Here is a 25,544-nt window from a genome sequence, read left to right as displayed (position 1 = left end):
GAATCCTCTCACCCTCCGCATCTCTGGCCTGTACCCCAGTTCTGTATGAATAAATAAATAAATCTTTAAAAAAAAAAAAAGGGAAGGTAGCATTTCCTTGCAGTAGCCTTTTAGAAATATGGGCAGTCAGCCTTGTGACGTTGTGACACAGGTTTCAACCTCGGGCAGATGACAAGTATGGAATATAGTAACTGGAGAATCTATGAAAGTTAAGTGGAAGGACCAAATATTTATTTTGTCATATTTAACCCTGAAGGGAACAAAGCACCACGTGACAGCTTTGTTTCTCTTCCATCTTTGGCCTTCTTTATTTGTCTGATACATCACACTTATTTGTCTGGTTCTAATTTTTTCTGTTACCTTACTGTAGAGAGACCTAATCATGGAGCAGTAACACTTGCACTTATGACTTTTCCTAAAGCATCATGTGAAATGTTACATGTAGTCTTGTTTTCCCTTGATAAAATTTTGTACTAATAAAAAAAAAAAGTGGTCAGGCCAGCTTTTCCAAAGAATGTCCCATAATCCTAAAGGGCAATGTCACATGACTCTCCATGAAATTCACAGTCATAAATGTTGAACTTCTGTTTATTTACTTTTCTTGCAGGAACACTTCACACCTGAATGCAAATTCAAAGAATCGGTGTTTGAAAATTACTATGTGACATATTCATCGATGATATACCGTCAGCAGCAGTCAGGCCGAGGGTGGTACCTGGGGCTGAATAAAGAAGGAGAGATCATGAAAGGAAACCATGTGAAGAAAAACAAGCCTGCAGCCCACTTTCTGCCCAAACCACTAAAAGGTAACCTCGATATTCTAGCAGCTGTGGACTTAATGATTATTCATACTTACATCAATTCTTTATCGTGTTTCTGAAAGTGGAACATAATTTTCCATATCAAGGCATTTACAGAAATATTTTATAACGTTTACAACATTCATTAACACAAAAGCACCGACAGTAGCATCTAATCTCCTGGATTCAATCTTTCAAAAGCATATCTACACATAGCAGCCCCTTACGGGCCAGTAGCTTAATTGCTAAATCAGTACAGCTAAAAAGCCCAAATTTTGCCAAAATGGTCCCTGGGCAGTAACGCAGATGCTAAAATATGAGCATACTTAACACTCATCAGCAAGCTCGTTAGCCCTCTCAGAGGTCCAATGACACTGTCCATAGTTTCCATGGAGAATTTTGGTTTCCGAACACTACTAACAGGTTAAAAAAAGGTGAGAGATAGGAATGAACTATGGAAGTTGGGGGTTTTAGTAGTGAGACATGGTAGCAGGGACAGAAAGTGCAAGCAAAGCACAGCCAAGACCTTCAAGAGGATGCCCACGTGGGGCTAGAATACAGCTTGGGAGTTGGGGCAGACGGCAAAGCTGGCTTCAAATCCCAGCTTCCCCTTACCGCGTGATGGTCTAGAGCCAATCATTTACCTCTTTGTACCTCAGGTTCTTCATCTGCTAGTTGTGGGTGAGTCCACCTGTGGCACAGGGTATTTCAGTGGACGAAGGGAGATAATGCATGAGAAGCAGTCAGGGCAGTGTCTACCATGTTGTAAGTGCTTGATAAGCATGAACTCATACGGTTACTTACCATACAACACAACAATACTTACCATTGATTGCATCAAGAATTGTGCTGAAACAGATTCTCGAGAGTCTCATTTTGAAGAATGACACAAACCAGTGTTTTAAATGTTACTACTTGGCTTGCACAGCCTATCATGTTTAGATGGGAAGTCATATTTAAACATCAGAGAGTTTTCTTAAATACATGTTTCATCCATTCTCGTACATTCGAATCCTTTACACACTCCTGGGCCAAGAATGCCTTTGCTTAACCTGATCTAATCTACTTCCCACGGAGTCCTTGGAAAGCAGCATTTTTCACGTGTGTCTGAAGGCCTGGAAGCCTAGTAACTGGCTGAAAAGTTGAGGGCCAGAGGTCAGTGCCAATTTGAAGGCTTTTCACACCGTCTTTCTGTGTTTTCAGTGGCCATGTACAAGGAGCCGTCGCTGCATGATCTCACGGAGTTCTCCCGGTCTGGAAGCGGAACTCCCACCAAGAGCAGAAGTGTCTCCGGTGTGCTGAACGGAGGCAAATCCATGAGCCACAATGAATCAACGTAGCCAGTGAGGGCAAAACAAGGGCTCTGTAACAGAACCTTACCTCCAGGTGCTGTTGAATTCTTCTAGCAGTCCTTCACCCAAAAGTTCAAATTTGTCAACGACGTTTACCAAACAAACAGGCAGAGTCCACTATTCTCTCTGCCATTAAACCATCTTCTCACCCATACTAAACCCCTACCCTTTACGTTGAGCTTGTGCAAAAGAATGCCAAGCATGATCAGTGAACTAAATCTGGGAGAAGGACTGCCCAATTTTCTCATGATCTCGCCTGAGTCAGGGGGTGACAAACCAAAAACATTTCACAGCACTCACGCTGATCAAAATTTGCTCTCTACCCAAGAAAATGTAAAAGACCACAATTGCTCTTCAACAACAAAACACAAAACCCCACACAATGAACTGCTTCAATGTTTTGTAGGGGCAAACACAATGATGTGAACTGTGCTGTTTCTTGGCTTCCTGTTTTCTATCTACGCTTGATTTAGTTGGTGTCTTTCCTTTGGTATAGCGCAACTTCATGATTTCTGAAACTCAATGGTTCTACTGACTCTGTCACTTAACCCAAATCAACCAAATTCAGGGTTGAATCTGAATTGGCATCTCAGGCTCAAGGTAACAGTGTTCTCGTGATTTTACCAAACTTTTTTTTAGATTTGTAGTATCCTGGTCAAGTTCTTGTGCCGTACTTTGTGCGTAGAAATTGAGTTCTCTTGTCAACCCCAGTCAGTAAAGATTACTTACAGGAAAAGATTCTCCTCAAGTGTAGATTTCTCTTAATTCCATCTGTGTTCTCACGTTAAACTATCGTGGCTTCTTGTGTAAAGACAGAAACTGTGGAACTGTGATGTTGTCTTTTGTGTTGTTCAAATAAGAAATGTCTTTATCTGTGTGCGTATGAGTCCTCCTGTTGTTGTATATGGCTCGTGAATATTGTGTACAAGGAAATGTTAAGACTGGTTACCCCTAAACAACATATACTTATACTTGCTTCTGGAAAAGTGTTTAAGACTTAGCTAGGTTTCCATTTAGACCTTCATATCTGTTGCATGGAAGAAAGTTGGAATCTTGGCATAGAGTTGCATGATATGTAAGACTTTGTGCATTAATAATTGTTAAAATCTGTGTTCCAAAAGTGGACATAGCGTGTACAGGCAGTTTTCTGTCCTGAACACAAAAAAAGTTAAAAAAAAGTTGTTTAATATTTGTTGTTGTATACCCAAATACGCACCGAATAAACTCTTTATATTCATTCAAAGAATGATCTTCAACATGTATTTATTGAGTGACTACTATGTGCTCTTAGCTGTTACACAAACTGGAGTTAAATAATGATTAACACAGATAAGGTCACTGACCTCCCATAATCTACAATCTAGCGATGCATACGAACATGAACACTCCTTAAAGTGTGTTTATTGTTCTGGTTGTCATACTTGAACTTCAAGTTGGAACAGAGGAATTCGCATTCTCACCTGGTAGGGGAATTGCACAAATGAGACCTCTGCCATGTGTAGGCATTCCCCCTTTCTGCTGCTTGTTTGTCTTGATACAGGGAAGACACAGGACTAAATGCCAAGATAACTAATTCTAACTCTAGATATCTAAGGATCACACTTCCAAGGAAATGTAGACATTTTTGATGTCCATGACTTTTCACTAGCTCCCCAAAGCTGCCGTTGCCTGGCAACATAAGCTTTTCTGAAATAGTCCATATTTGAAAGGCAAGAGGAGAAACAGGTAAAATATAATTGAGTGGTATTTGGGGGGCATCAGACAAATGCAGTTACTGTGGCCCCACGCAGTATGCAAAGGAAGCGAGCATGGGGCTTCAAACCAGCTTAGCCCAGCCTAATCAGCTTGTGATTCCACTTAATCCCTTCTCCTGTCTCAGCTGGTGAGCTGTAACGTTTACCTGATTGCGCTGAGGCTGCCTGGCTAGCTTGGACTCTGGAGCCTGTGTACCAGGAACCATGAGTAGCCACACTCAACCTCCAGCTCCTCTTAAGTCTTACTCACTTTTGAGCAGTAGAGACAAATAAGTGCATTGTCCCCCTCTTTCTCCAGAGACTTTCAGTGTGGGTTATGGACTATTTTGTTTGCTGGTTTTGTTTCTCTTTGTTCAGGAATCTTGAAGCTCTGCTGGTAATAAACAAATCAGTCCATTGGTGTCTCAGAGAAGCTTGGCATAAATAGGAAGTGGTTAAAATACACAGGAAGAACCCTTTGCATTTAGCAAAAGGTGGTGGCTGAATAGAGCAATAATTAAATTGGCCTCAACAAAACCTCCCTACAAAGCTGATACTCATGCATCTTTGCTCACACTTAATATTGCTCATGGTAGAAAATACTAACGCTGCCACATGCTTGTTGAAAGAAAGTATTCAATAGTCAAGATAGCTTGGGAAAACTGCAGAGACTACTGGGGCCCAATCTTAGTGTACCTCAGAAATACCTGGAGGTTTTAAACCACTCAGATTGCTGGCTCTCCCTGCAGTTTCTGATTGAGTAGGACTAAGGTCTGCTCAGATTTTGAGTTTCTCTTCTCTTTATCTCTTCCCCTTTTTTCTTGTATGTCACATCTACAGCTGACCTATCTGAACAATACAGTGTCTCCCTCTCTACTCATTCCTACCCCCCTCACTTTTTTTTTTTTAGTGAGGTGTAGCATGGGTTTACCACACTACATGATTTAGGGGGAAAGGTTTGTACCTCCTCAGAGGTATGTCACAACCCCATCTCCACTACCAAGTTACCCATAATCCTCCACTGTAGTCCATTGGGCTCCCTCCCCTCTTGCTCTCCATTCTCTAGTAGTCTCAGTTTCACATATTTCTAGATTTTGTTTTTTAGTTTTGCCTGTTTCTTTGTTTTTGGAAATCAGATTTCTAACAAGTTCCCGGGTAGGGTTCAGACTGCTGGTCTTGGGGAACCACAATTTGAACACCACTAGCATACACTATTCCCGTCTTTTGGGTCGAGGTTGTTTAATAGTACGTTACATTGTAAGATGCCCCCTGTTAAGCCCACCTAACCTTCAGACATAGTGACAAACTGACCATCGTTTCACTGAGCACATGTTAACACTGCAAGAGGGTGGCGATCCTTGAGGAGCATCTGAGTCGCTGGAGCACTTAATTGGTTTACATGGCTTGGGACTAGATTCAGGAATCATGAACTTGACACCCACCACTACTTGAGTACCACTGCTCTACGGTCTAGCATTTGATCTTGTCACCACTCTGAACATATATCCAATCTTGGCATTGTATTGATCCTAGGGGACAAAATGGGGAAAACCACTTTCTTCAAGCTACTAGCAAAACAAACACCAACTCCCCCATAGCCCCACACCAGAATGTGTATTCCTGGAGAGAATACACATTCATCACTTAGAGCTATGGAGTCCTGCCAGGATGGAGAGGGGGTGATAATAGCACTCATCCTCTCCTCCCACCAACACATGGCTCCAGTCCTACACCAGTCCAGTCCAAAGCTGGTCTAGCTTACCAATGAATACTTCAAAGATGCCAGTTACATACATGTTTCCAAGTTTTCCAGACGTGTTGTCCACGTAATGAGCATCCAGCAGTGTCTCCCTGTCTGCACCATTTGATTATAACCATTCTGTAAGGGAGAAATAGAATCAGAACCGTTAACTTTTGCCTAAATGTCATCCAAATGCTCCTTAGAAGCCTCACTTAGCTGAAGTGTGCCATTCGTGGGTTAAATGGAAATGTGCCCTCATTGGCATAGCCATCTTTCCAACAGCTTTTTCTAGGCTTTTCCTATCATGCTTCTCCAGATTTTTCCACCACTACTCAGTCACTTCCGCATTTTAGGTATTGATTAGAACAGCATCTTCTCTGCTGATATCAAATCTGCTCAAGGATATGGAAGTGTCAAGAAGGACCCTTTCCAGTCACAATAACGAGCAGGTGAGTGTTGCTAGAGCAGGCCACGAGTGCCGCAAATTGTTAGTCATGACAAGTTTTCTTACATCTGTAAAGCTGTGGTCTTAGGCTTGATGGGTTAATGGTTGTAAATGGAAACACTTGGCAGCACTCTGGCTTCTGCCAACTCAGGTGTGCCCTCCCCTAATAATTGGAAGGCTGCAAGTATAGAGCACTCCACAGGGCGTGGCGCGAAGTCTTGGTTTCTCTTTAGCTCCAATGGAGAAAAATCCATCCTTAGAAGAAACAGCATTGTGGCATTACTCTTTTCTGGACCATCACGCCTTGGGACTTTTGAGTCTCCAGACATTGTACTGCTATTTAGAGGTTACTTTGCGTGTGTTGCACAGAGAATAATAAGCTATGCTAATTCAATCAGCTCTTTGCTAATGTCACATATTATCTGGTACTTCCTGCTTCACATTTAAGGAGAAATACAGGACAGTACAAGGTCTCATTTTAGGAGTATTGCCATTTCTATGCAGGCATTTTTGAGGAATTTGTAACAGCATCGACTCTTTCATCATGTAGGATGCCTTTCTAGAACATACTACATGGATGATTTTCAGTATCAGAATTCTGGACAAAATAACATGTACCAACCCAGTTTCTTCTTTTGTGTCAATTTGTGTTTCAAATGTGGCCCCTCTCTCACTTCACAGCCGCACACACCTACCCTTCAGAGGTTTCGGAGGTGCTCTGCTCCCCTGGACTGGAAGATGTGTCTGTTTGGAAGGGAGACAGGTAAGGCCATGCTCAGGGATTCTTTGGCCTCAGAAGTTGTCCTGTGGCTATGACAATTCTGGACACTGTGTCACTAAACTCAGCTTTGTCCCCACGTTTGCACATTTTGTACTTCAAATAATTGTGCATGTTCTTAAAATAAGTTGTTTTCAACTCTATACCGTTAACAGTTAAAATAAGAGAAATGCACCACGGCGATGATTGAGTAAAAAGCTCAGCTCCTTGGAGTCAATCGCTCAGCTTGTTGGCTCCATGGATATTTATTACCTTACACGCTGTCAGTGCTGCACCGCACGCTGCTGAGGCCTGGATAAAGCATTCACACAAAGACAAATGGATTGAGATTTGGTCAATCTTGCAGGAGAAGAGATATTCTGGGGTTAGTGACAGGGACATTTTCTTTCCTTACTGGGATTAATAAAGTGGAACTGCAATTGGAAATAACTGTTCACTTAGATGTAAACCTCTCTGTCACTGATACCCTATATTACTCTTGTACAAACTGGGTGATTACAAACCAAGCATTCTTTTCTTCTTGCAAATCCAAAGTGAGTTCATTCACAAAGGCTGGGTGTACTATAGTTTTCCCTTTAATGCAAAGCCCTTAAACACAATGGCTTGAGTGATGTGTATGGCCAAGCACATGCAGAACAAAACCCTGGGGTGTGAGTGCATATTGTATAGTAAGCAAGTTGGGGAAACACAGATTTAAACCAAATGTGATGTTCGGTTTGATAATCCCTTAAAGGGCTTATTGGCCATTTTTGTCTTTTCCTTTGTGAAGTCTCTGCTGCTCTTGTTTGTCCATTGAGGACGGCTTTGTCTTTTAATATACATTAGAAAAATACACTAGTATCATCCTTTATCAGATATATGATTTGTAAATATTTTCTCCCAGTTTATGAACTTTGTACTGATTTTCTTAATGGTGTCTTTGAGTGAGCAGAAATTCTAATTCTTATAGGCTAATGTATAAGTTATTTTTTCTTATGATTCTTTGTTTTCTGGCCTGTCTTTAGCCTTACGTTTACACCTATGATCCCATTCAAAAAGATTTCTGTGCACTAGTAAGGTACTAGTTGATTTTTTTTTTTTCTCTGTGGATATCTAGGTTTTCCAATCTCTGGTTGAAAAGACTTTTCCCCCACAACAGGTTGCTTTGATTTCTGTGTCAGTAATCAATTGACCGTATATTTCTATATTGTATTCTTTTCTATTGGTCTGTTTATTGATTTTTATGCCAGTACTACACTGTCAAGATTACGGCAACTCTGTAGTAGGTCTTGAAGTCACATAATAAGTCCTTCAGCTTTTGTTCTTTTCCCCCAGATTCCTTTTAGAAATTCTAGGCTCTTTGCTAGTAGCTGTCACTACTAGGTAACCTATCTTACCTAAAGGTAAGATAGCTTACCTTTAGACATTGGCCATTCTACTTTTCCATTCCTTCAATTGTTCACCAGAACTCATATTTTCACTAGTCATTACTGACTAATAAATCTCTCAAGTTCAGTTTCTGGCTAAGCCTTATTTGTGCCCCAAGCCCATGTGTTCATTTCCCGTAAGCTTACATGTTCCTCCACACCAACAAAGAATTAAACTCACTAGACTTTTCCCCAGACTGGCCCAGACCAGAAGCAAGGTCAGGCTTATCAGCTTGAAGTTTAGAAAAACAAGATCTTTGAATTGCCTGTTGTCAACCGGTCCTTGAGGGTCACCCAATATGTATTTGCAATCTCTTCTAGATGTTTCCCCTCTTGCTGCCACCTTTTCTGGAATATTGTACTTGGGTTCGTGCCGATGTCTCCCACTCTCTCCCCTTCATGTTCAGGCTTGACCATCTCCTAAATGTCATTTAGGCCATGTGATCCCCTTGTTTGATAAACCATGATCATTTTTTAAATCTCTGGAATTTGGCCTTGAATGCTCTTCTACAAGTGATCTTCCTCTAACTTATCCACATTACCTCCTAGTTCTTTACAATTAAATGTGTACTATCTTGTAGCTATTTGAGTCTTCCTAACTACTTAAGATTCAGCCTTTCCCTGGCCATGCAACAGATTAAGTACAGCACTATGAAGCTACCGCCAGCCATTGTAGCAAGAGTTCGATCCCTGGCCAGGGAGCTGACTCCCATGGTGCAGCAGGCCTCTCCTGCCTCTACTGCTACTCCCCTCAGCAGTGTATTTCACTTGACTTGCCTGTTCTGCTCCACACTGTCTCTGATGAATCCTCTCACTGCCCCACACTTCTGGCCTGTACCCCAGTTCTATATGCATAAATAAATCTTTCAAAAATTCAGCCATTCTAGATATTACCAGGAGTAGGTGTAGCTTCCTCAGTTCGTAAGAGAACTTAATAACTATACAGCATTAAAATTCCCCACTTTTCAATAACTGGCTCAGCTGAAACTCATATTATTTAATCAATAAGTCTTATTTTTTTCAAAGTCTTCTTGGTACTGCTGCTGCCTGAGGCTCCCAGAATCACTTTGCTCCTTTTCACTCTTCTATTACTTGCTTCAGCATTGACCAAGTAGATGAGCTTAAGGTGCTCCATGACTTCACCAGTGATGCTGATCAGGAATGTTCTGCTGGTTTTATTCCTGGACCATTCTGTAGGCAGCAAGCACTAGGCTTTCGTTCTGTTGCTCCAATTTCAACAAGAGTTATTTTCAAAATGTGTGTTAGTAAATACTGACAAGTTTCCTTCTTCCATTTTGTACATGACTGATCTCCTGCCACATCTCTTCAGTCCAGGCTCCAGGTTATTCCCACTCGTTCCCTGAAGAAAGGCCTATCATCAGAGAAAGAAACTTAGAGTCATTAAATTTTGTTAGAATTGGGGTTCCAGCTCTCTTACTCATTCACTTCATGGCCTACCATAAACCACCTCTCCTCTCTCGATGTTTCATTTGTGAAATGAGGGGCTTGAAATTGATAACGTTTAAGGGTATCCAAGTTATTCTAGTCAACTACTTTATTAAGGGCTGTTACGATCTGAATATTTGTGTCTCCCCAAAATTCATGTTGGAATCCTAATGCCCAGCGTGGATGGCATTAGGAAGTGGGGTCTTGGGACAAGTGGTGTCAGGAGGTTAGAGCCCTGATGAAGAGTATTTGATTTTATCAGTGCCCTCCACAGAGACCTATTGCTCCTTCTGTGGTGTGAAGAACCAACAAGAGGCCTGCAGCCAAGAGGAGGACTCTTCCCTGACAACACTGGCGTTCTGAAATCAGGCTTCCCAGTCTTCCAAAACTGTGAGAAATGATACTGTTGTTTCTCAGCCACCCAATCTGGGATAACTTGCTACGGCCACAAGAATGGACTAAGACAACGGCGCTGTAGGTATCTGATGGGAGAAAGATGTTTGAAGGAAAGTCTTCTCACAAAACATAGTATCCAAAGGGTTCCCAGTCAGTTTATGCATTAACTGGGTTCTGGATCCAGAACTATTTTACTGAGTGGACTTTGGACCCCAAAATCTGAACATGAAGCGGTAAATCAGGGAAGTGGTAAGTCAGGACAAGAGATCAAAGATAACCCCCTTCTGCATTCTAAGAATGATAAACTCGTCTGTGACACTGCATCATTGATTCATTATACCTGTAGGGGGGCTCTTACTGAGGTCAGACATTAAGCACTCAAAATATATAGGGCTGAAATAAGTATGGTCCTTGTCCAATGAGGAAGAGAATAGCTCGACAAATAAATTGCCATATTGACTAGAATATGGACTTTCATTTTGTGTCACAGGGCCATGTTCTGAGAAGTTAGCAACATCACAGTAAGAAATAGGATTCTACTACAGAATCCACAAATCATAGGACTGGATTCAGTTCAGTTCCTGGTGCTGTGTGTTTTGTTTAGTCTTGTTTTTAGCAAAATAAACCTGCCCTGACTTCCTTGGCATTGGTGGCACGAGAACACAAAAAGATTCTACATTTTCTTAGAACCAGGATTGTTCCTTGAAAGTGAGAATAGAATAGAAGCATAATGGAGAATGTCCTGTATCTAAATCTACAGTGAAATTGAGAAATGATCATTTTAAAATCTACTATTAGACATTTACAAGGTAAAATTTTAACAACAAACTCACACAAATAAGCAAACCTATGCTCCTACAACACTACCCCATTATGGTATTATCCTTGAACTTTACTTTGTGGTACCGACAGTGTTTGTGGACCTTTCTGCCGACATTTTCACTCACGGACGACTGTGCAGTTCCTTTCAATTTCCTGGTGACTGCCTCGAACTCCTTCCCACCTCTTGTCTCCACACAGGAGAGCTATTTGAGTGCCATGTTACAACTGTGGGAACATGTACCAGTCTACTTTGATTTTTTTATATTTTTATTTCAAAATAATACAGATTTGTGGAAGATACAGAGTACAGAAAATTCCTGTGTGCTCTTTACTTTTGTAGTTCCCCCAATAGCAACAACGTAGGTACTTGTAGAACCAAGTCAAAACAAGGAAATTAACAGTAATACAATCCACAGGCCTTATTAAGATTTGATTGTTTTACAGTACAAACCCATGTGTGTGAGGGGGGGGGTGTTTTCTTGCACTTTGTCACATGGTGGCTACCACCACCAACAGATGAACTTATTTTAAAAATGTGGCAAATCCATACATTGGAATATTCTTCAGCCATAACAAGAAATGAAGTACTGACACAAGCACCATGAACTGGGGGAAGGAGCCATTGGGCAGGAGTTTTTAATGGGTATGGAGTTTTCTTTGGTTACAATGAGATATCCTGGATTAGAGAGAGGTGTTGTTTGTACAACTTCGTGAATAGACTCAATCGCATTAAATTGAACACTTTAAAAATAAAAATCTTTTAAAAAACACAATTAGCAAACTGATCTTTCAACTAGTGTGCCTATCATTAGTACTATTAGTAATAAATTATATCAGTGTTAGTAATAAAATTGTATTCACATATGAGTATTAGTGAACCCGTAGCTCCACAGTGTGGACTGCAGGGCAAGACCTTTGTGACCTTTGACTTTTGAACCTTGGCGACTGCCTCTCGTTCCTCTCTCCCCTGAGCCCTGTTGTTGATTCCTGAGCCTGAATCGTGTCCTGCAAGTGCAGTAGTAAGTGCGTGGGTGAGAACCAATGGCGACATTCTGGCTTCCCAGGCCTTGCACTTCCACTGATATTTGGGGAAAATATTAATTTTCACTAGAGCAAAATGAATACATTTGCATTAGAAATTGGTGAACATAAGTCTGTTTTTATCCATTCGAACTTGAAAGTGCCTGAATGCAATTCACCTTCCCAAGTCGGAGACCGGAGTAGAAGCAAGTCCGAGCCCAGCAGATTGTAGCAGGCGCAGAGGGTCACGTGCGCACGACACCGCGCCGCAGGGAAGACGGGCTCTGTCGCACGGCTGCCTCAGCTGCCCGAGCCCTCGGAAAAGCACCCTGGGCCCGAGGCTGGTGCTGCGGGCAGCCCTCCCCCGGGGCCAGGGGCTTTGAGCAGAGCCGAGGGCCTTTCCCTCGGCCAGCCACGGGCAGCACGCGGGCCTGGCCCTGCTGCCTGCAGGACGCCGCACGGAGGCCGGCACGGCCTGTGGCCGTGGCGCCTGCACGGCGGGCAGGTCCGCGAGGCGCGAGCTCAGTGAACCAGTGGCGTTCACCAGCTCGTTAGCTGACCTCTCGGTGCCAGCTGGGCCGACGGGCCTAAAGTGCTCTGATTGGCCACCTGGAGTGGAACATGGTCCAATCAGGCAGGTGCCAGCTAAGGTGGGGCCGGCGAGAGGCCAGCGGGCAGGGGAGGGGCCAGCCCTGGCCCCCCCAGACCCCCGCTGTGTTAAGCTTCAGCGGCCACTGCGAGGAGAGCGGCCGCCCAGCTTCCGGGACCGGCTCTGCCCCTGAGGCTGCCACCGCCCCGGAGGAGCATCGTGCCTGCGCCCACGTGGCGCCTCAGCAGCGGTGACGCGGCCCCTGCCTCCGGCCTCGACGCTCCGGGCCCTGGTTGGCGGGACGGCGCCATCTTGGAGGAGCGGCCTTTGGTTGGGGCTTCAGGACACTGTGGACACTCTCCGGGGTGAGCTCGCGGCCCCTGTGGCCTTAGACCCTCTTGTTTCCCCTGTTTGTTAAATAAACCCCATTGTCTGAGCTTGCAGGTGCAAACCTACAGTTAATTGTCCTCCACCTGGCCACTGTCCTACCTGCTCCACCACCCCTCTAGCCCAGTTTCTTGAGTAATACTAGGGCACTATTAGTGATAAAATATAGCTGACACCTTTGAAAACTTAAATGTCCAGCCAAAATAACTGAGACCCACAAATCTAGGAACAAAGGTGCCGCTGTTTGTCCCTGCCAAGTTCTTTGGCTTCTCTTCAGAGGTGGGCTCTAGAAGCTTAACAGAATCTAGCATTCCTAAATGCTCTGCTACCAGAGAAGCAGGCCTCGCCTTGGTAGTGTTCTGCTGTGGGTTGCCGTGCCCCGCCCCCCACCCCCTTCATAGGGTAGTAGAACTCCAGGGCCTTACGTTTCTTTCGATGTTAAATAAGAGTAGTAACTGTGCCTTATACATTTCTGGTAAGAGTTAAACTGCTTAGAACAAAGCCCAGCACGAGGTGAATAAGAAATATTCGCTACATTATATAACACAGAAATACAGTATAAACAGACCAAGTTCCAACAGGAGCTTGATGCATGTGTTACTGGGGGCTGTAGTGGCTGGGTGGTCCCTTCGGAACTGACAGGAGCGTCTGATGCAGCCTACTGGTCTGTCTTCCACAACCCTCCAAAAACTATGCCATTATGGGAAAGGATTGTTTTCCTCATTATTAACAGATGTATAATACATGACTCTGTAGAAAACAGGGGATATATGGAACGGTGTAAACTTTTAAAAATTACCAAATTCAAAGTAACAATGGGGTGGGAACAGGGAAGATATATCAGGGCTTTGATGGTAGGCAGGCTGGGAAAGCATACTTTTTAGAGGTTCGAACATATAACCCCTAAAACACATATAGTGATGGAAACTAATAAACATAATTAATAAACATCATTCCCTTAATAAACATAATTAGACATAAATTTAACAAGCCACTGTGTGTTTACATGCATGTAAACTTTATATATATGTGTGTGATGTGGGAGTCCATTTTTCTTTCACTGAGGTAGCATAAGTTTACAACACTACAGGTTTTAATAGAAAGTTTCTCACCTCAGCAACCATATATTTTACACCACAACCAACACGAGATATCCGGTCACATCCACCACCAAACTACTCCTCTGTGCCTTCCTTTTCCCCTCCCTCCCCTCTAGTAACCACCTTTCTGTTGTCCAAGTCTAAGGGTTTGTTTTTGGTTTTGTTTTGTGTGTTCCTTTGCATTTGTTTATTTGTTCCTTTATATTCCATAAACGAGTGAAATCATATGGTGTTTGTCTTTGACCTGTTTGACTTACTTCACTTAGCATAAACCCCTCAAGATCCATCCATGTTTTCACACTGGCAAGATATCACCACTCTAATAGCGGTATGTCACTGTGTTTGTGGCTGCCACATCTTCCTAATCCCTTCGCCCATTCTTGGGCACAAGGGTGTTTGCATATCTGGGTTGTTGTGAACAGTGCTGCAATGAAAGTGGGGTTTCAGCTGTATTGCTGTTTTCTTGTTCTTTGGGTCATGTGGTAGATCTGTATTTAACTTTTTGAGGAACCTTGTAGAAGCCCATTTTTGATACAAGTGTGATATACCAAGAAATACCTTGTAACAGCAGAAATAGCTGATGTAGGAAAATAGTGAAATTAAAAGGAATCTGTCTACTGTTTGCTCCCTCATGCCTTGAAAACATGCCCTCCTCTTCTGTCTCTTTCCAATTCACTTACTCTTGGAAGTTCACCCTACAGATATTGGATAGTTTACTATTCTGTATAGTTTGGATTGAGAAATATTGTTACATTCAAATACACTTTTTTTTTCCCAGACAAAGAAATGGAGAAATTGAAAAGTTAAAATTTTTGTTCTTTGTCACAAAGTCTGGAGGTGAGCCACTAGGTCCCAGACCAGTGCATTTCAAATTGTACATTTCTGGTTGGAATGAGATCCACTAGATTTAATGTCAAGTGTCATTTAGCAGGAAATTTGTGTTTGGAACTGATACGTTTGATTTTTCTTCTGCACAGTTATGTATCGTTAAGTTTAGAGTGAACCTGTGCAGGCGCTCTGCATAAATCGTGCCTTTTCCTCACTATCCACCTCTGGAATAAGCAAAGGGAAGAATGGAAGAGGGCCTGTTTCAACTCTGGAATGCAGGGGTGCTATTCACACACTAGAAATTTGAAGGAACTACTAAGATTTTGTGGATGGCAGTATAATGAGGAAAGGTTAAAATCCCAGTCTCTTTTCTGAAAAGGTATCCCAGGCTCATGGCCATATAGAGAGGTAAAAATTAAAACCACCACCATACTGCCTCATTTGAAAGAAGGGGGGCCGTCAGGGAGCATGGAACTCAGGGCAGATGTGAAAAAAAAAAAAACCTCCTAAGTGCCTATGCCAATAAAGAGCCATAATGTCAACAAGCAGCCACCTTGGAAGGCTCCAGGAGACACAGAGCTACCGGGAGCAGGCGGCCAGCTGCCCAGATGGCTGTTTCTGACAGTAGCCCCGGGAAGAAGGCCAAGCTGAGCAGTCGAAGAACCGGACTAGAGACTAAACTAAACGACATCTAAACACAGAAAGCTGTCCCACTGCTCAGTGTCTTCACCCAACCAAAGGAAGATATCACAGAGAGATGAAAATCTCTTTCTGGTACTTCCCCAATGCCAACCCATTCTCTCTATGCTGCTTCATCTCACTGAGTGTTATTTTGGATAAATGTCAGCCTGTTTTCTTGAACAGCAAACTGGCAGATAGTAAATATATAAAAAGAAAATCCACTCACTTTCACTATGTATATGACAAAAATTGACTAAAAATACAAGTCTTTTGAATTATAGGAAGGCCAAAGGTAGGCAATCCAGGCCTGGCACAGCACCTACTCAAGGTGCCCTCAAATAGCTAAGCCTGTTTTGCCTTCTTGCGCTACTAACCCTCGTGTGTGGCTTTTCTCCTCAGGGTGGCATTGTGGCTGTCTTCAAGTTTTCATATCTGAATTTCAGCCAGAACATACAAATGGGAGCTGCCAGCTAGCGTGCTCCACATAAAACAATTTCCATCAAGTCTTATGCAGCCAGATGTGCTTGCATTTCATTGACTAGAGACTGTCACATGGTCACACCCAGCTGCAAGGGCATGTGGAAAGATATTTTAGGTATTTCATTGCCTTCACAATGAAGGGAGGCAAGGTAAAGGTGTTAGAAAAGCCTGTGAGATGTCAGATCCACTCCATCACACTTTGCAAATGAGCAGATCTTCACAGGAGTCAGCTCCACTTCCAGGAGACAAGGACATACATTCAAACATGTTGCACAGGTAGAAAAGAATAAATCTTAGCTGACTTAGGTGTCTTCTTGTTTACTCATATTTTTATTGGCATTAACTTGCATGATGTAATGTTGTAAGGAACAAAGTAATGAATCGTAGCTACCTTTTGATAAAAAATATAAAAAAGTGTGTCCTATTCCTTCTAACTTTGCATGATATAAGTTGAAAAGGTGAAGAGAACCACTGACAAGCTGACCTAGAACCTGACTTTGTTTTTATGTTTGACCAATCCTGGAACCAGCTTCCAAAAGATATTTTGTTGTTACAGGAAAAATAAGTTATTTTATTTAAATTTTTTTATTTTGTACAATTTTGCATCATTTTTCATTTTTTGTGCAATGGGTGCTCTCTCATCCCAGTTATAGTCCCCATAAAATTCCCACCACCAAGTCACCCGTGTACCATCACCATAGACCCTTGTGCTCTTAAAACATAGTGTAAAATAAGGGATTAAATGAGAATATAAGAAAAAAGACATAGGTAAAGACTTTGTCAACAGGAGCAGATGAAATAATGCAAACGTGGAAAATCGTGATTCACCAAAACAGTGAAGATCCTTAGAAGAAGCAACAAAGATCACAATAAACACTATGGTCATGCTGAGGTTCTTCCAGGATGTGGAGAAGAAATTAAATAATGTGATTATTCTAAGGGAAGGACTGGCAGGTATGAGGGCTCAAGCAAGTGCAGACAGCTTATCCACAGAACCAGGGCAAAATGAAAGACAGAGTCCATAAAGAACACCCTTCTCAAGATCTGGGTCAGCATATTGAAGGATCTTACCGTGCTCCAAGAAAAGCTAATGAAGATGAGGGGAAACAAACCAATAAAAAGGATACGAATGTTGTAAAATATTACTTAAATATCATAAGTAAATCTCAGAAAAGATGCACTCCCAAAAAACTAACTATAGCAATCAACTTGATTGACTCAATACCAGAATTAAAAAACAAAACAAAACACTGGGGATTAAAACAAAGAAGAGTATGAGTAGTCCATGCAGGGTTTGAGCTCCTAGCCCGGTTACTTTTTCACTTGTTAACAGCCAGCTGCTCCATTGGGAAGTCTATTTACTGTGTCTCCTGGGGTTATCCTGTTCTTAAACCACCACATGAGCAAGTACGTAGACAGGCCTGGCCCCAGAACATCCTTTTCTGGCACAATATAGTGCAGGCATGGGTCCCCAGCTGAGCCAATTCTGAGCTTCCAGGGGAAATTAACCAAAGACTTCAAACAATCTGGGAGTATTTATTCAAGTAAAATGGTTGAAACCTGTTAAGAATAGGGAGCGTTGTAGCATTTTAATTTGCCTTATGCCTAAACTCCTGTGCTTGTCACGTGGAAGCCAAAAACTTGTCACCAGCACAAAACCCAACAATTTGGCAATCTCTGGAGAGGACAGAGTAGTGTTAGAGATCTGTGAAAGCCCCGCATTCAGAAGTATCATTTTTTCTGGTGATTCCACAGACGACACCATTTCCAAGGCTTGTATTTATTTGATTTGACTTAAAGTTCACCATTTCTAACTATCTTACAGGCATTTGTTGAAAACAGTTACAACAATTGTTCAAAATTGTGGCTCCCTGAAGCAGTGGGTAACAGCTGAGGAAAATAATAGGCTAACGAAAAAGCTTAAAAGCATTGCTTAGGAATGCAGTATCTGCAGAGGGTTTTGAAAAGCTCTCACATATTCTTGGAAATTTAGAAGGTCTTATGCATGCCCAGTGCTGTGTGCATTCCCAAGGTTGAAGGAATCCTTAGGAAAGACCTGACTCACCTTGGCCTAGCCTTAAGTAAGGCTCTTCACAAGCATGAAGTAAAGACTAAAGTAGAGTTGACAACCATCTACTTGAGTAGGTGGGCAGTGTGCATGAACATAAGAGCAGATGCATTTGGCTAACACTGGGAACCTTTTAGTTTCAGGCTTTTAGGTAATCTTATCTTTAGGTAATCTTATCTTATCTGTCCTATCTTTAGTTGATCAATAAACTGAGCAGAGACGTCAGTGGCCACACACAACAAAGAATTTACTTCTGATCAATACAGACGTCAGAGAATTAGTTCAGCAAAGTGACTAAACAAGCTAATCACAACAAAGAGCAAATACCAAGCCCCAGGGAGGCTTGATTTTCAGCATTGACAAGTTATATTAGATAAGGTACAGTTTTCAACAACAAATTATGAGGCATGTAAAAAAAAAAAACACAAGTATGCACACAATCAGAAGAAAAAATAATCAATGGAAATTGGCCCTGAAGAAGCACAGATGAGTCTCCTTTAAGTTGATCTCTTAAGTTTTGGTACATTGCACCAAGTGTAGTTGGTGAGTTTGGGATGCATTGAGAGTAAAGCCTACTAAATCCATTGAAATATTGAATCTACATACAAAGAGAAAGACACTTAGAATATTTATCTGAGCAATCAGTTTACGATGACACCACTAATTGGGATAGGGAACACTGGGGAAGGAAATCGGTGGTCTTCTTTGGAACATTTTAAGATTTAGATAAGAGATATGAGTCTGTATGATATAATCTGAATAATATGGTCTTATAAATCCTCCTAGACTCTAACCTTTAGGAACTGGCCAGGAGATACAAACAAAGGACATTGTTAAGGTCAAGCCAGTGGAGTATCACTCACCAGAAGACTATGGAGTCTTAGAAGCTAAGTAAGAGTTTACCGTGTTGCATGTTGATAAATCCTTAGTACAAAGACTGAGAATAAGTCATCAGATTTGAGAAGGTGAAAGTAGTTTCAAAGTGTAGTGGAGTAGAACCTTTGCAGATGTGGGTGGTGAGAAAATAAAGATAGTAATAAAGATAGTAATAGACTATACAAATTCAAGGTGTTTTGTTAGAAAGGGAAACAAAGGCCTAGGGCAGAATCTAGGGAAGATGGTAATCTTCTCTAAACTATTCTCCTGTGAGATTCCCAAATGCCCGGTCCTCACACTCCTGTGTGATCTCTCCCCTTGAGTTCTGGCTGTATTTAGTGAATCAATCCTGAGAATAAAATTTGGCAGAAGTGATAGGGTGTCACTTCGGAGATTAATTTACATAAAGACTGTAGCTTCTTTCTTGGCTTCTCTCTCTCTGAAACACAGGTTCTGGGGGAAGCAAGCTACCTTGCCAACTTTATGGGGAGGACTAAGTGGTGTGATGAGGAACTGGGTACTTCAGTCCAATATCCCGCCAGAAACCAAGGTTGGAAGCAAATGGGTGAGTAAGCATGGGAATGTCTCCTTCCGTTTTGCTATTGTTGGGACTGCACTTTCATCTGATAGTAGCTTCACCTCTGTCTCAGGAGAAAACCTAAACTAGAACTACCAACCGTGTTGCGCCAAACCTCTTGACCCACCTGAGTCGTTACATAATCCAGCCCTCAGCTGCTAATGGGGAACTTGTTACACAGCTACAGACAATGGATATGGTGCTGGAGGGGTGAGGTGGATGGTTGTGCTGTTTGTGACGCTTTTCTTATTAAATGAGATTTGCTAGCAGGTTTTTTGTTGTTGTTGTTGTTATAAGTCTTTGTGCAGACAGTGATGCGATGGAGATGGATGCTAAACCTTGCTCACAGATTACTAAAGCGGAATGGTTCCCGCTAGGAACAGGAGGTCAGAGGGCTTGCAAACAGTGTAGTTCGGTTGGTAAATTTCCCTGTGGAGAATGTGTAAATTCTCTTCTGCTGGCTTTTGTTTTCTCAGTAAAAGATGAAAGGTTGCCACCTACAAATGGGAACAGGCAAACCACATTAGTGATAGATCATTTGTAATAACAATTCACCTACAGTATAAAGATAGTTTCTGGTATTTAAGAACAATAAAACTGTTGCCAGTAAAAAGTAATAGCTTTCTCTCAGCAATGGTCAAAATGTTCCCTTAAACTTTTAGCTCCCTTAGACCTCTTCCTCAATTATGTAAAGACTCATTAAATATAAACTTTACTACAGGAAAATAGAATGGCTGTTGCTATTCCATAGAAGTTTTCCCTGCACCATCTGTCAGTGAGGACCATATACACAGGAAAATGGTACTGAGAAGAGTATGCATGTGACGGTGTCATAGGAGAAGTTTGATAGCATTCCAGACAAAACTAGAACTGGATTTGGGGGTTCCATGAGCTATGAAATCTGGGTCCACTCATGTCTGGTCAGGGCACTTTGAACTAACTAAACTGGCCTCAGTCAGAACTGGAGAACTGGCATTAGCTGGGTGATCAGTTACAGATTATCAAGGGTTACAAAATAATGAAAGGATTAGAAATTCATGAGGACAAAGCAAGACCATCTGAAGAAATCTGAGAAGCAAAACATATAAGAGGCTTGGAATTGACTTTCTAATAGCCCCATCATTGATAAATGAATAAATAAAACATGCCCTAATTCAAATCCACTAAGCAGTTCTCAGAACATGATTAGAAGGAATTGAGCAGTAATTCAGTGAACTTGTACTGCAAATGGAAAGCTTCAAAGTGTAATCAATTGTGATGCCCAAAGTCTAACTACCATCCCTGAAAGTTTGCTATGAAATCCGTTCTTACTTTGCCAGTGTTGGTGGGAAATATGTCAAATTTGATTCCACTGATTTGGAAGAAAGTTTGAAATAAATGGAAATGTTAGAATAATCACCATAACATCAATTGTGCCGAATTATGTATATGAACCACACATGAACATATGCTGTGCTATTTCATAGATCAAGCCCCAAACCTGGTGGCTCTTCTAACGATCACATGTGTGTTTTCACATGGAAATCTTTGTGCTTATGTTTAGCTTGCGGTATCTGAAGTCCATGTTGACACAATGACCACCAACACCAAGAAAATGAGCTTGGTCCCCATACTGAAATATAATGACTACCTTTATAAAAGAGGGGTGTTCTCTTAGACCACCATGGCCAAAGAAATCTTTTTCTCCTCTAAAGCTCCGCAGTATCTTCTCTCTTGGCATATGCTGTGTTTTGCTTTATTTTGTAGTTATCTGTAGGTAAAACTTCTGAACTTAGAGCTCACATTCATCATTATATATAATAGTCATTACAGCTATTCATCAAATATATCTGATTATCATTTCAGAAGTGTGTAGGAGATACCTGTGTTCTTGTCCTTAAGTCCAGCCTCATCACTTGTTGGTCAATAAAATGTGAGTGGAGAGTACGGTTGTCACTTCTGAGTGAAAGCTTTAGAATTAAGATATGATCCACAACATTCTCATCTTCTGGCTTAGCAGTTATGAAAGCACAGAGGTGGCATTTCCATTAGCTCCTGGACCTGTGAGTCAGGATGATATGCAGAAGATTTTCCGCAGTCAATATGTGATAGACATGTAACTTGAATGAAAAATATATCTGTGTTATGTTAATCACCTCGTATGTGGGGGTCATTGTTTCTGCAGCATAACTCGTTCTGACCAACACAGTGCCTCCTGGCTAAACAGGTCCTTCATATCTGAGACTGTTTCATTCTTTGAAGAGTCTTTCAGCTCAGTGGCAGAGATTTCCGTCCGTGTGGAAACCTATATACTTGTGATTTCCAGCTTACTGTGAACAACAGGACATTTACATAAAGAGAGGATACAAACGATCTTTCACATCCAGCTTACCCTGCGGCTAAGCAATAATGAAATCAGCATGATTTTTGAGTACCTGCTCTTCATCAGTATGGCCACATAATTCTAGGATATTAGACTTGTAAAATACTAAAAAGAGTTTCTACTCTCTTCCTTCATTATGCAGATTACCATGAGAATAACCATCATACAGATGACTCATGATCAGAGAAGCAAAGACTAAAGGCTGTAATCAGTGGCAGAGGGAAAAAGAGTAAATGTGAGTGCTCCCAACGCCGTGGGGCAAGTAAGAGAAGAATATAAGAGCATAAATAATGAATATTATCATTCTAATATAGTCTGGTAATGTAATTAGAGCTCATAGAAGGAAAGGATTTCTCTGCTATTGCTCTAATATGTGTTTTCTCTCTGTTTATCAGTAGTGTTATATGACACTTGGGTGAAAGTAATGATACATTTCTTTATTTAGGAAATTGAAAATAAACCTAACCTAGCCCTTACCACCAGGATTAGCAGGGACTTTAATTTCAGGCGCTGTTGTGAGGTTCCGCATAATCATTTTGTTGGCATGACATTTCTGAAATTCATGTGATCCAGGAAACTTGAATAAGGCTCTCAATGTGGTCATTGGGGAAATAACTGAGCCCCATAATAGATTCAACTGATCAGTTCTTTTGCTGAGCCTATATACTCCTCCTAAGATAAATTTTGTCACCAGGATCTCCACTGCCCCAAGGAAAGCTGGGATGTTTAGTGATTAGTCCCTGCTCTCCACAAGCACCCCCAGTGAGAAAGCCTGATCTCCTAACTTTGTATGAGCGAATGCTCCAGTACCAACATACAGAATTCATGAATCTGCCATTCTTTCCGCATCAGAAAGTTCATGACTTAAACATTTTTCTTGTCAATTTGTTTGGGTTTATATCTATGTGAAACTAGAGCAATCATTTTATTAAAAATAAAATGAAAAACCTTCAAGCCACTGGTGGAAAAATGCATGAAGAAAATTGCATGTCTCCATCAGATACAAATGAGGAGAAACATTAAGGGAAATAAATTATAAGAAAAAAAATTCCTTTTAACTGACCACAAGCCCAAATGATTTTATCAATTTTCAAAGCATAGGTAACACCTATTTCATACAAGTTTTTACAGAGAAAAAAATCATATCATCAGGCTCTTATAGCCTTGATAACAAAAGTAATGATATTACAAGAAAAAGCTAACAAAATTTCAAAGAGTGTTTATACAGAAACTCTTAACACAGTATTAGCAAGCTGATCCCAATTGTATAAGAGAAAATAATACATTATGACAAAACAGGATATATCCCAGGAATAAAAGAATAGTGCTAGAAAGTTCTGTCAATGTACTTTTCTACTTTAATAGACCAAAAAGGAGGATCTCTATGGTAAAAGTGCTTACACATTTAAGAATCAAATGAAACTTTTTTTTTTTAATCTACATGAGGTTTGGCTTCCAAAAATCTACAGCAAGCGAAACATTTTTTTATAAGATTTATTTATTTATGCTTACAGAACTGGGGTATAGGCCAGAGGCATGGTGAGTAAAAGGATTCACCAGAGACAGAGTGGGGAGCAGAATAGGCCGATGTACTGAAATACACTGTTGAAGGGAGCAGCGGGCAGGTCAGGAGAGGTCCGCCACACCATTTGGGTCAGCTCCCTGGGCAGGTACGACTTGTGCTGTGGTGGCTCTGGAAAGCCTCACAGTGCGGTGCTTTAACCTGTTGTGCCACCAGGGAGAACCCAAATGATATTTTTTAAAAGATTTATTTATTTATTCATACAGAACTGGGGTACAGCAGAGGTGCAGGGGTAGTGAGAGGATTCACCAGAGACAGAGTGGGGAGCAGGACAGGCCGATGGATGAAGTACTCTGCTGAGAGGAGCAGCAGGCGGGACAGGAGAGTTCTGCTATGCCACATGGTTCACCTCTGGGGCCGGGGATTGAACTCACACTGAAGTGGCTGCTGCTTGCTTGCAGTGCTGCGTCCTAACCCGTTGTGCCACCAGGAAGGGCCTGCAAGTGATAATTTAAATAGAGGAAGCAAGTACACATTTCCTATAAAGCCGGAAAGTAAACAAGGATCCTGACAATCACCTATACCTTGATTCTGATACCATGTTGAGTTTGAGAACACAGTCTTGTTCCAACATGTTGGTGTAAAAGAACAACTTGAACATAACACGAATCTTGCATGTTCTCATGTGTCCAATTTTATTCACCAGAGGCACCTGGAGAACACAGGAAACTGCACACAGGGGACCTAAATAGGGGTATCCAAACCCTCCACATGCTTACACACAAAAGATACACACACACACACACACACTCACTCACTCACAAAATCCAGCAACTCCCAGTTCAGCATGTGTGTTATGAGCCATACTTGTCCACGTTTGGGGTTACAACTTTCCACATGATTTCAGAAAACCCTTCACAATTTCATAAGCTGCAAAATTTCGCCTGCCCATTTCTTGAAATTTGGGGTCTTTTTCAAGGAGAAAGTATCATATTTACTGAAGTATTTATGCTTCCTCTGATCATTTGACATATGTAAAACTAATGTAATTTTCATTTTTTTACATGTCATGGATAATTTTGAATGTTGTGTACCTGACCTCATGTTTCTGTAAGTCCTGTGGCTTTTATTGTGTGATTTTTACATAGCGTGGTGCTTTTTAGGACTGCTTGTAGCCTGTGAGAACAGACTTACTGGACTCAGTTGCAATAATGAAACGAAATAAGAGGTATTTCATTTAATATTAAAATTAAGAGAGAAAGGATAAGACTTATTTGCAGATGGTCTACACAGAAAAAAGGCTAGAACCAACTGAAGAGTTCAGAAAGATCACCTGTGTAAGTCAGTATAAAATATTAATAACATTTCTCTAGATGCATAATAACCAAATAGAAAATATAATGCAAAAGTTGCTACAGTACACAATAGTAATGAACACAGGCTAGTATCTAAAAGTTAATTTAGTGACAAACCCAAAATAAGATGAAAAAAATTTGTTTACAGAGGACTTTGAAAAATATCCCCCCAAATTGAAATATATAACATGTTTATATGCATTTCTACCCAACATAATCTATAGGTTTCATAAGTATAACAATCTTCAAGCAGCACATTGAGAGTAGTTGGACATTCAGACTCTCACATTTATAGGAAAGAGTAAATGTTCACACATAACTAAGACAATTCTAACAAAGAAGGACTCTGTCCTACCAAGTTTTAAAACACATTGCAAAGTTGTGTCACGATTCAAGGCCTGATTTACCATATTGAGAAAATGTAGTGGAATCTGTACCTGTCCCAATGTATCAGAAAATGAACCCCTAATGAAAGTTAAAGCTATCACTTTGTTAGAAGAAAAATATAAGAGAAGATCTATTATTTGATTTAAGAAGAATTTCTAAGAAAACTGCAACAAGTGTAATCTATATTGGGAACATGTAAATTTGACCACATCAAACATGCAAGCTTGTTTGCAGCAGCATGGATACAGTTGGGAGGGGTAATGCTAGGCGAAGTTAGTCAGAAGGAGAGAGACAAATACTGGACGGTTTCACCTAGCGGTGGAGTATAGAGAAACAAAACGAATAATCTGATAAAACTGAACCAATAACAACCCCTGAAAGTCTGACTGCAGA

General features: G+C 41.3%; 1 protein-coding gene across 7 annotated transcripts in view; it reads left to right on the top strand.

The window, feature by feature from the left end:
- Nucleotides 1–3,398, top strand: part of FGF13 (fibroblast growth factor 13) — a 411,595-nt gene extending 408,197 nt beyond the window's left edge. For 6 of the 7 annotated variants that reach the window (XM_012727162.1, XM_004685847.2, XM_004685849.2 and 3 more), the window contains 2 exons: nt 608–806; nt 2,004–3,398. In XM_012727162.1, coding sequence (XP_012582616.1) covers nt 608–806; nt 2,004–2,140 — 336 coding nt within the window. In that variant the 3' untranslated portion in view covers nt 2,141–3,398. The remainder of the gene's footprint in view (nt 1–607; nt 807–2,003) is intronic. The other variant, XM_012727163.1, reaches the window with a different exon arrangement.
- The last annotated feature ends 22,146 nt before the right edge of the window (nt 3,399–25,544 follow it).

The sequence above is a fragment of the Condylura cristata genome, unplaced genomic scaffold (genome assembly GCF_000260355.1).
Source record: "Condylura cristata isolate star-nosed mole 26May11 unplaced genomic scaffold, ConCri1.0 scaffold00019, whole genome shotgun sequence".
Lineage (NCBI taxonomy): Eukaryota > Metazoa > Chordata > Mammalia > Eulipotyphla > Talpidae > Condylura > Condylura cristata.
This window is presented reverse-complemented; position numbering and strand designations above follow the sequence as displayed.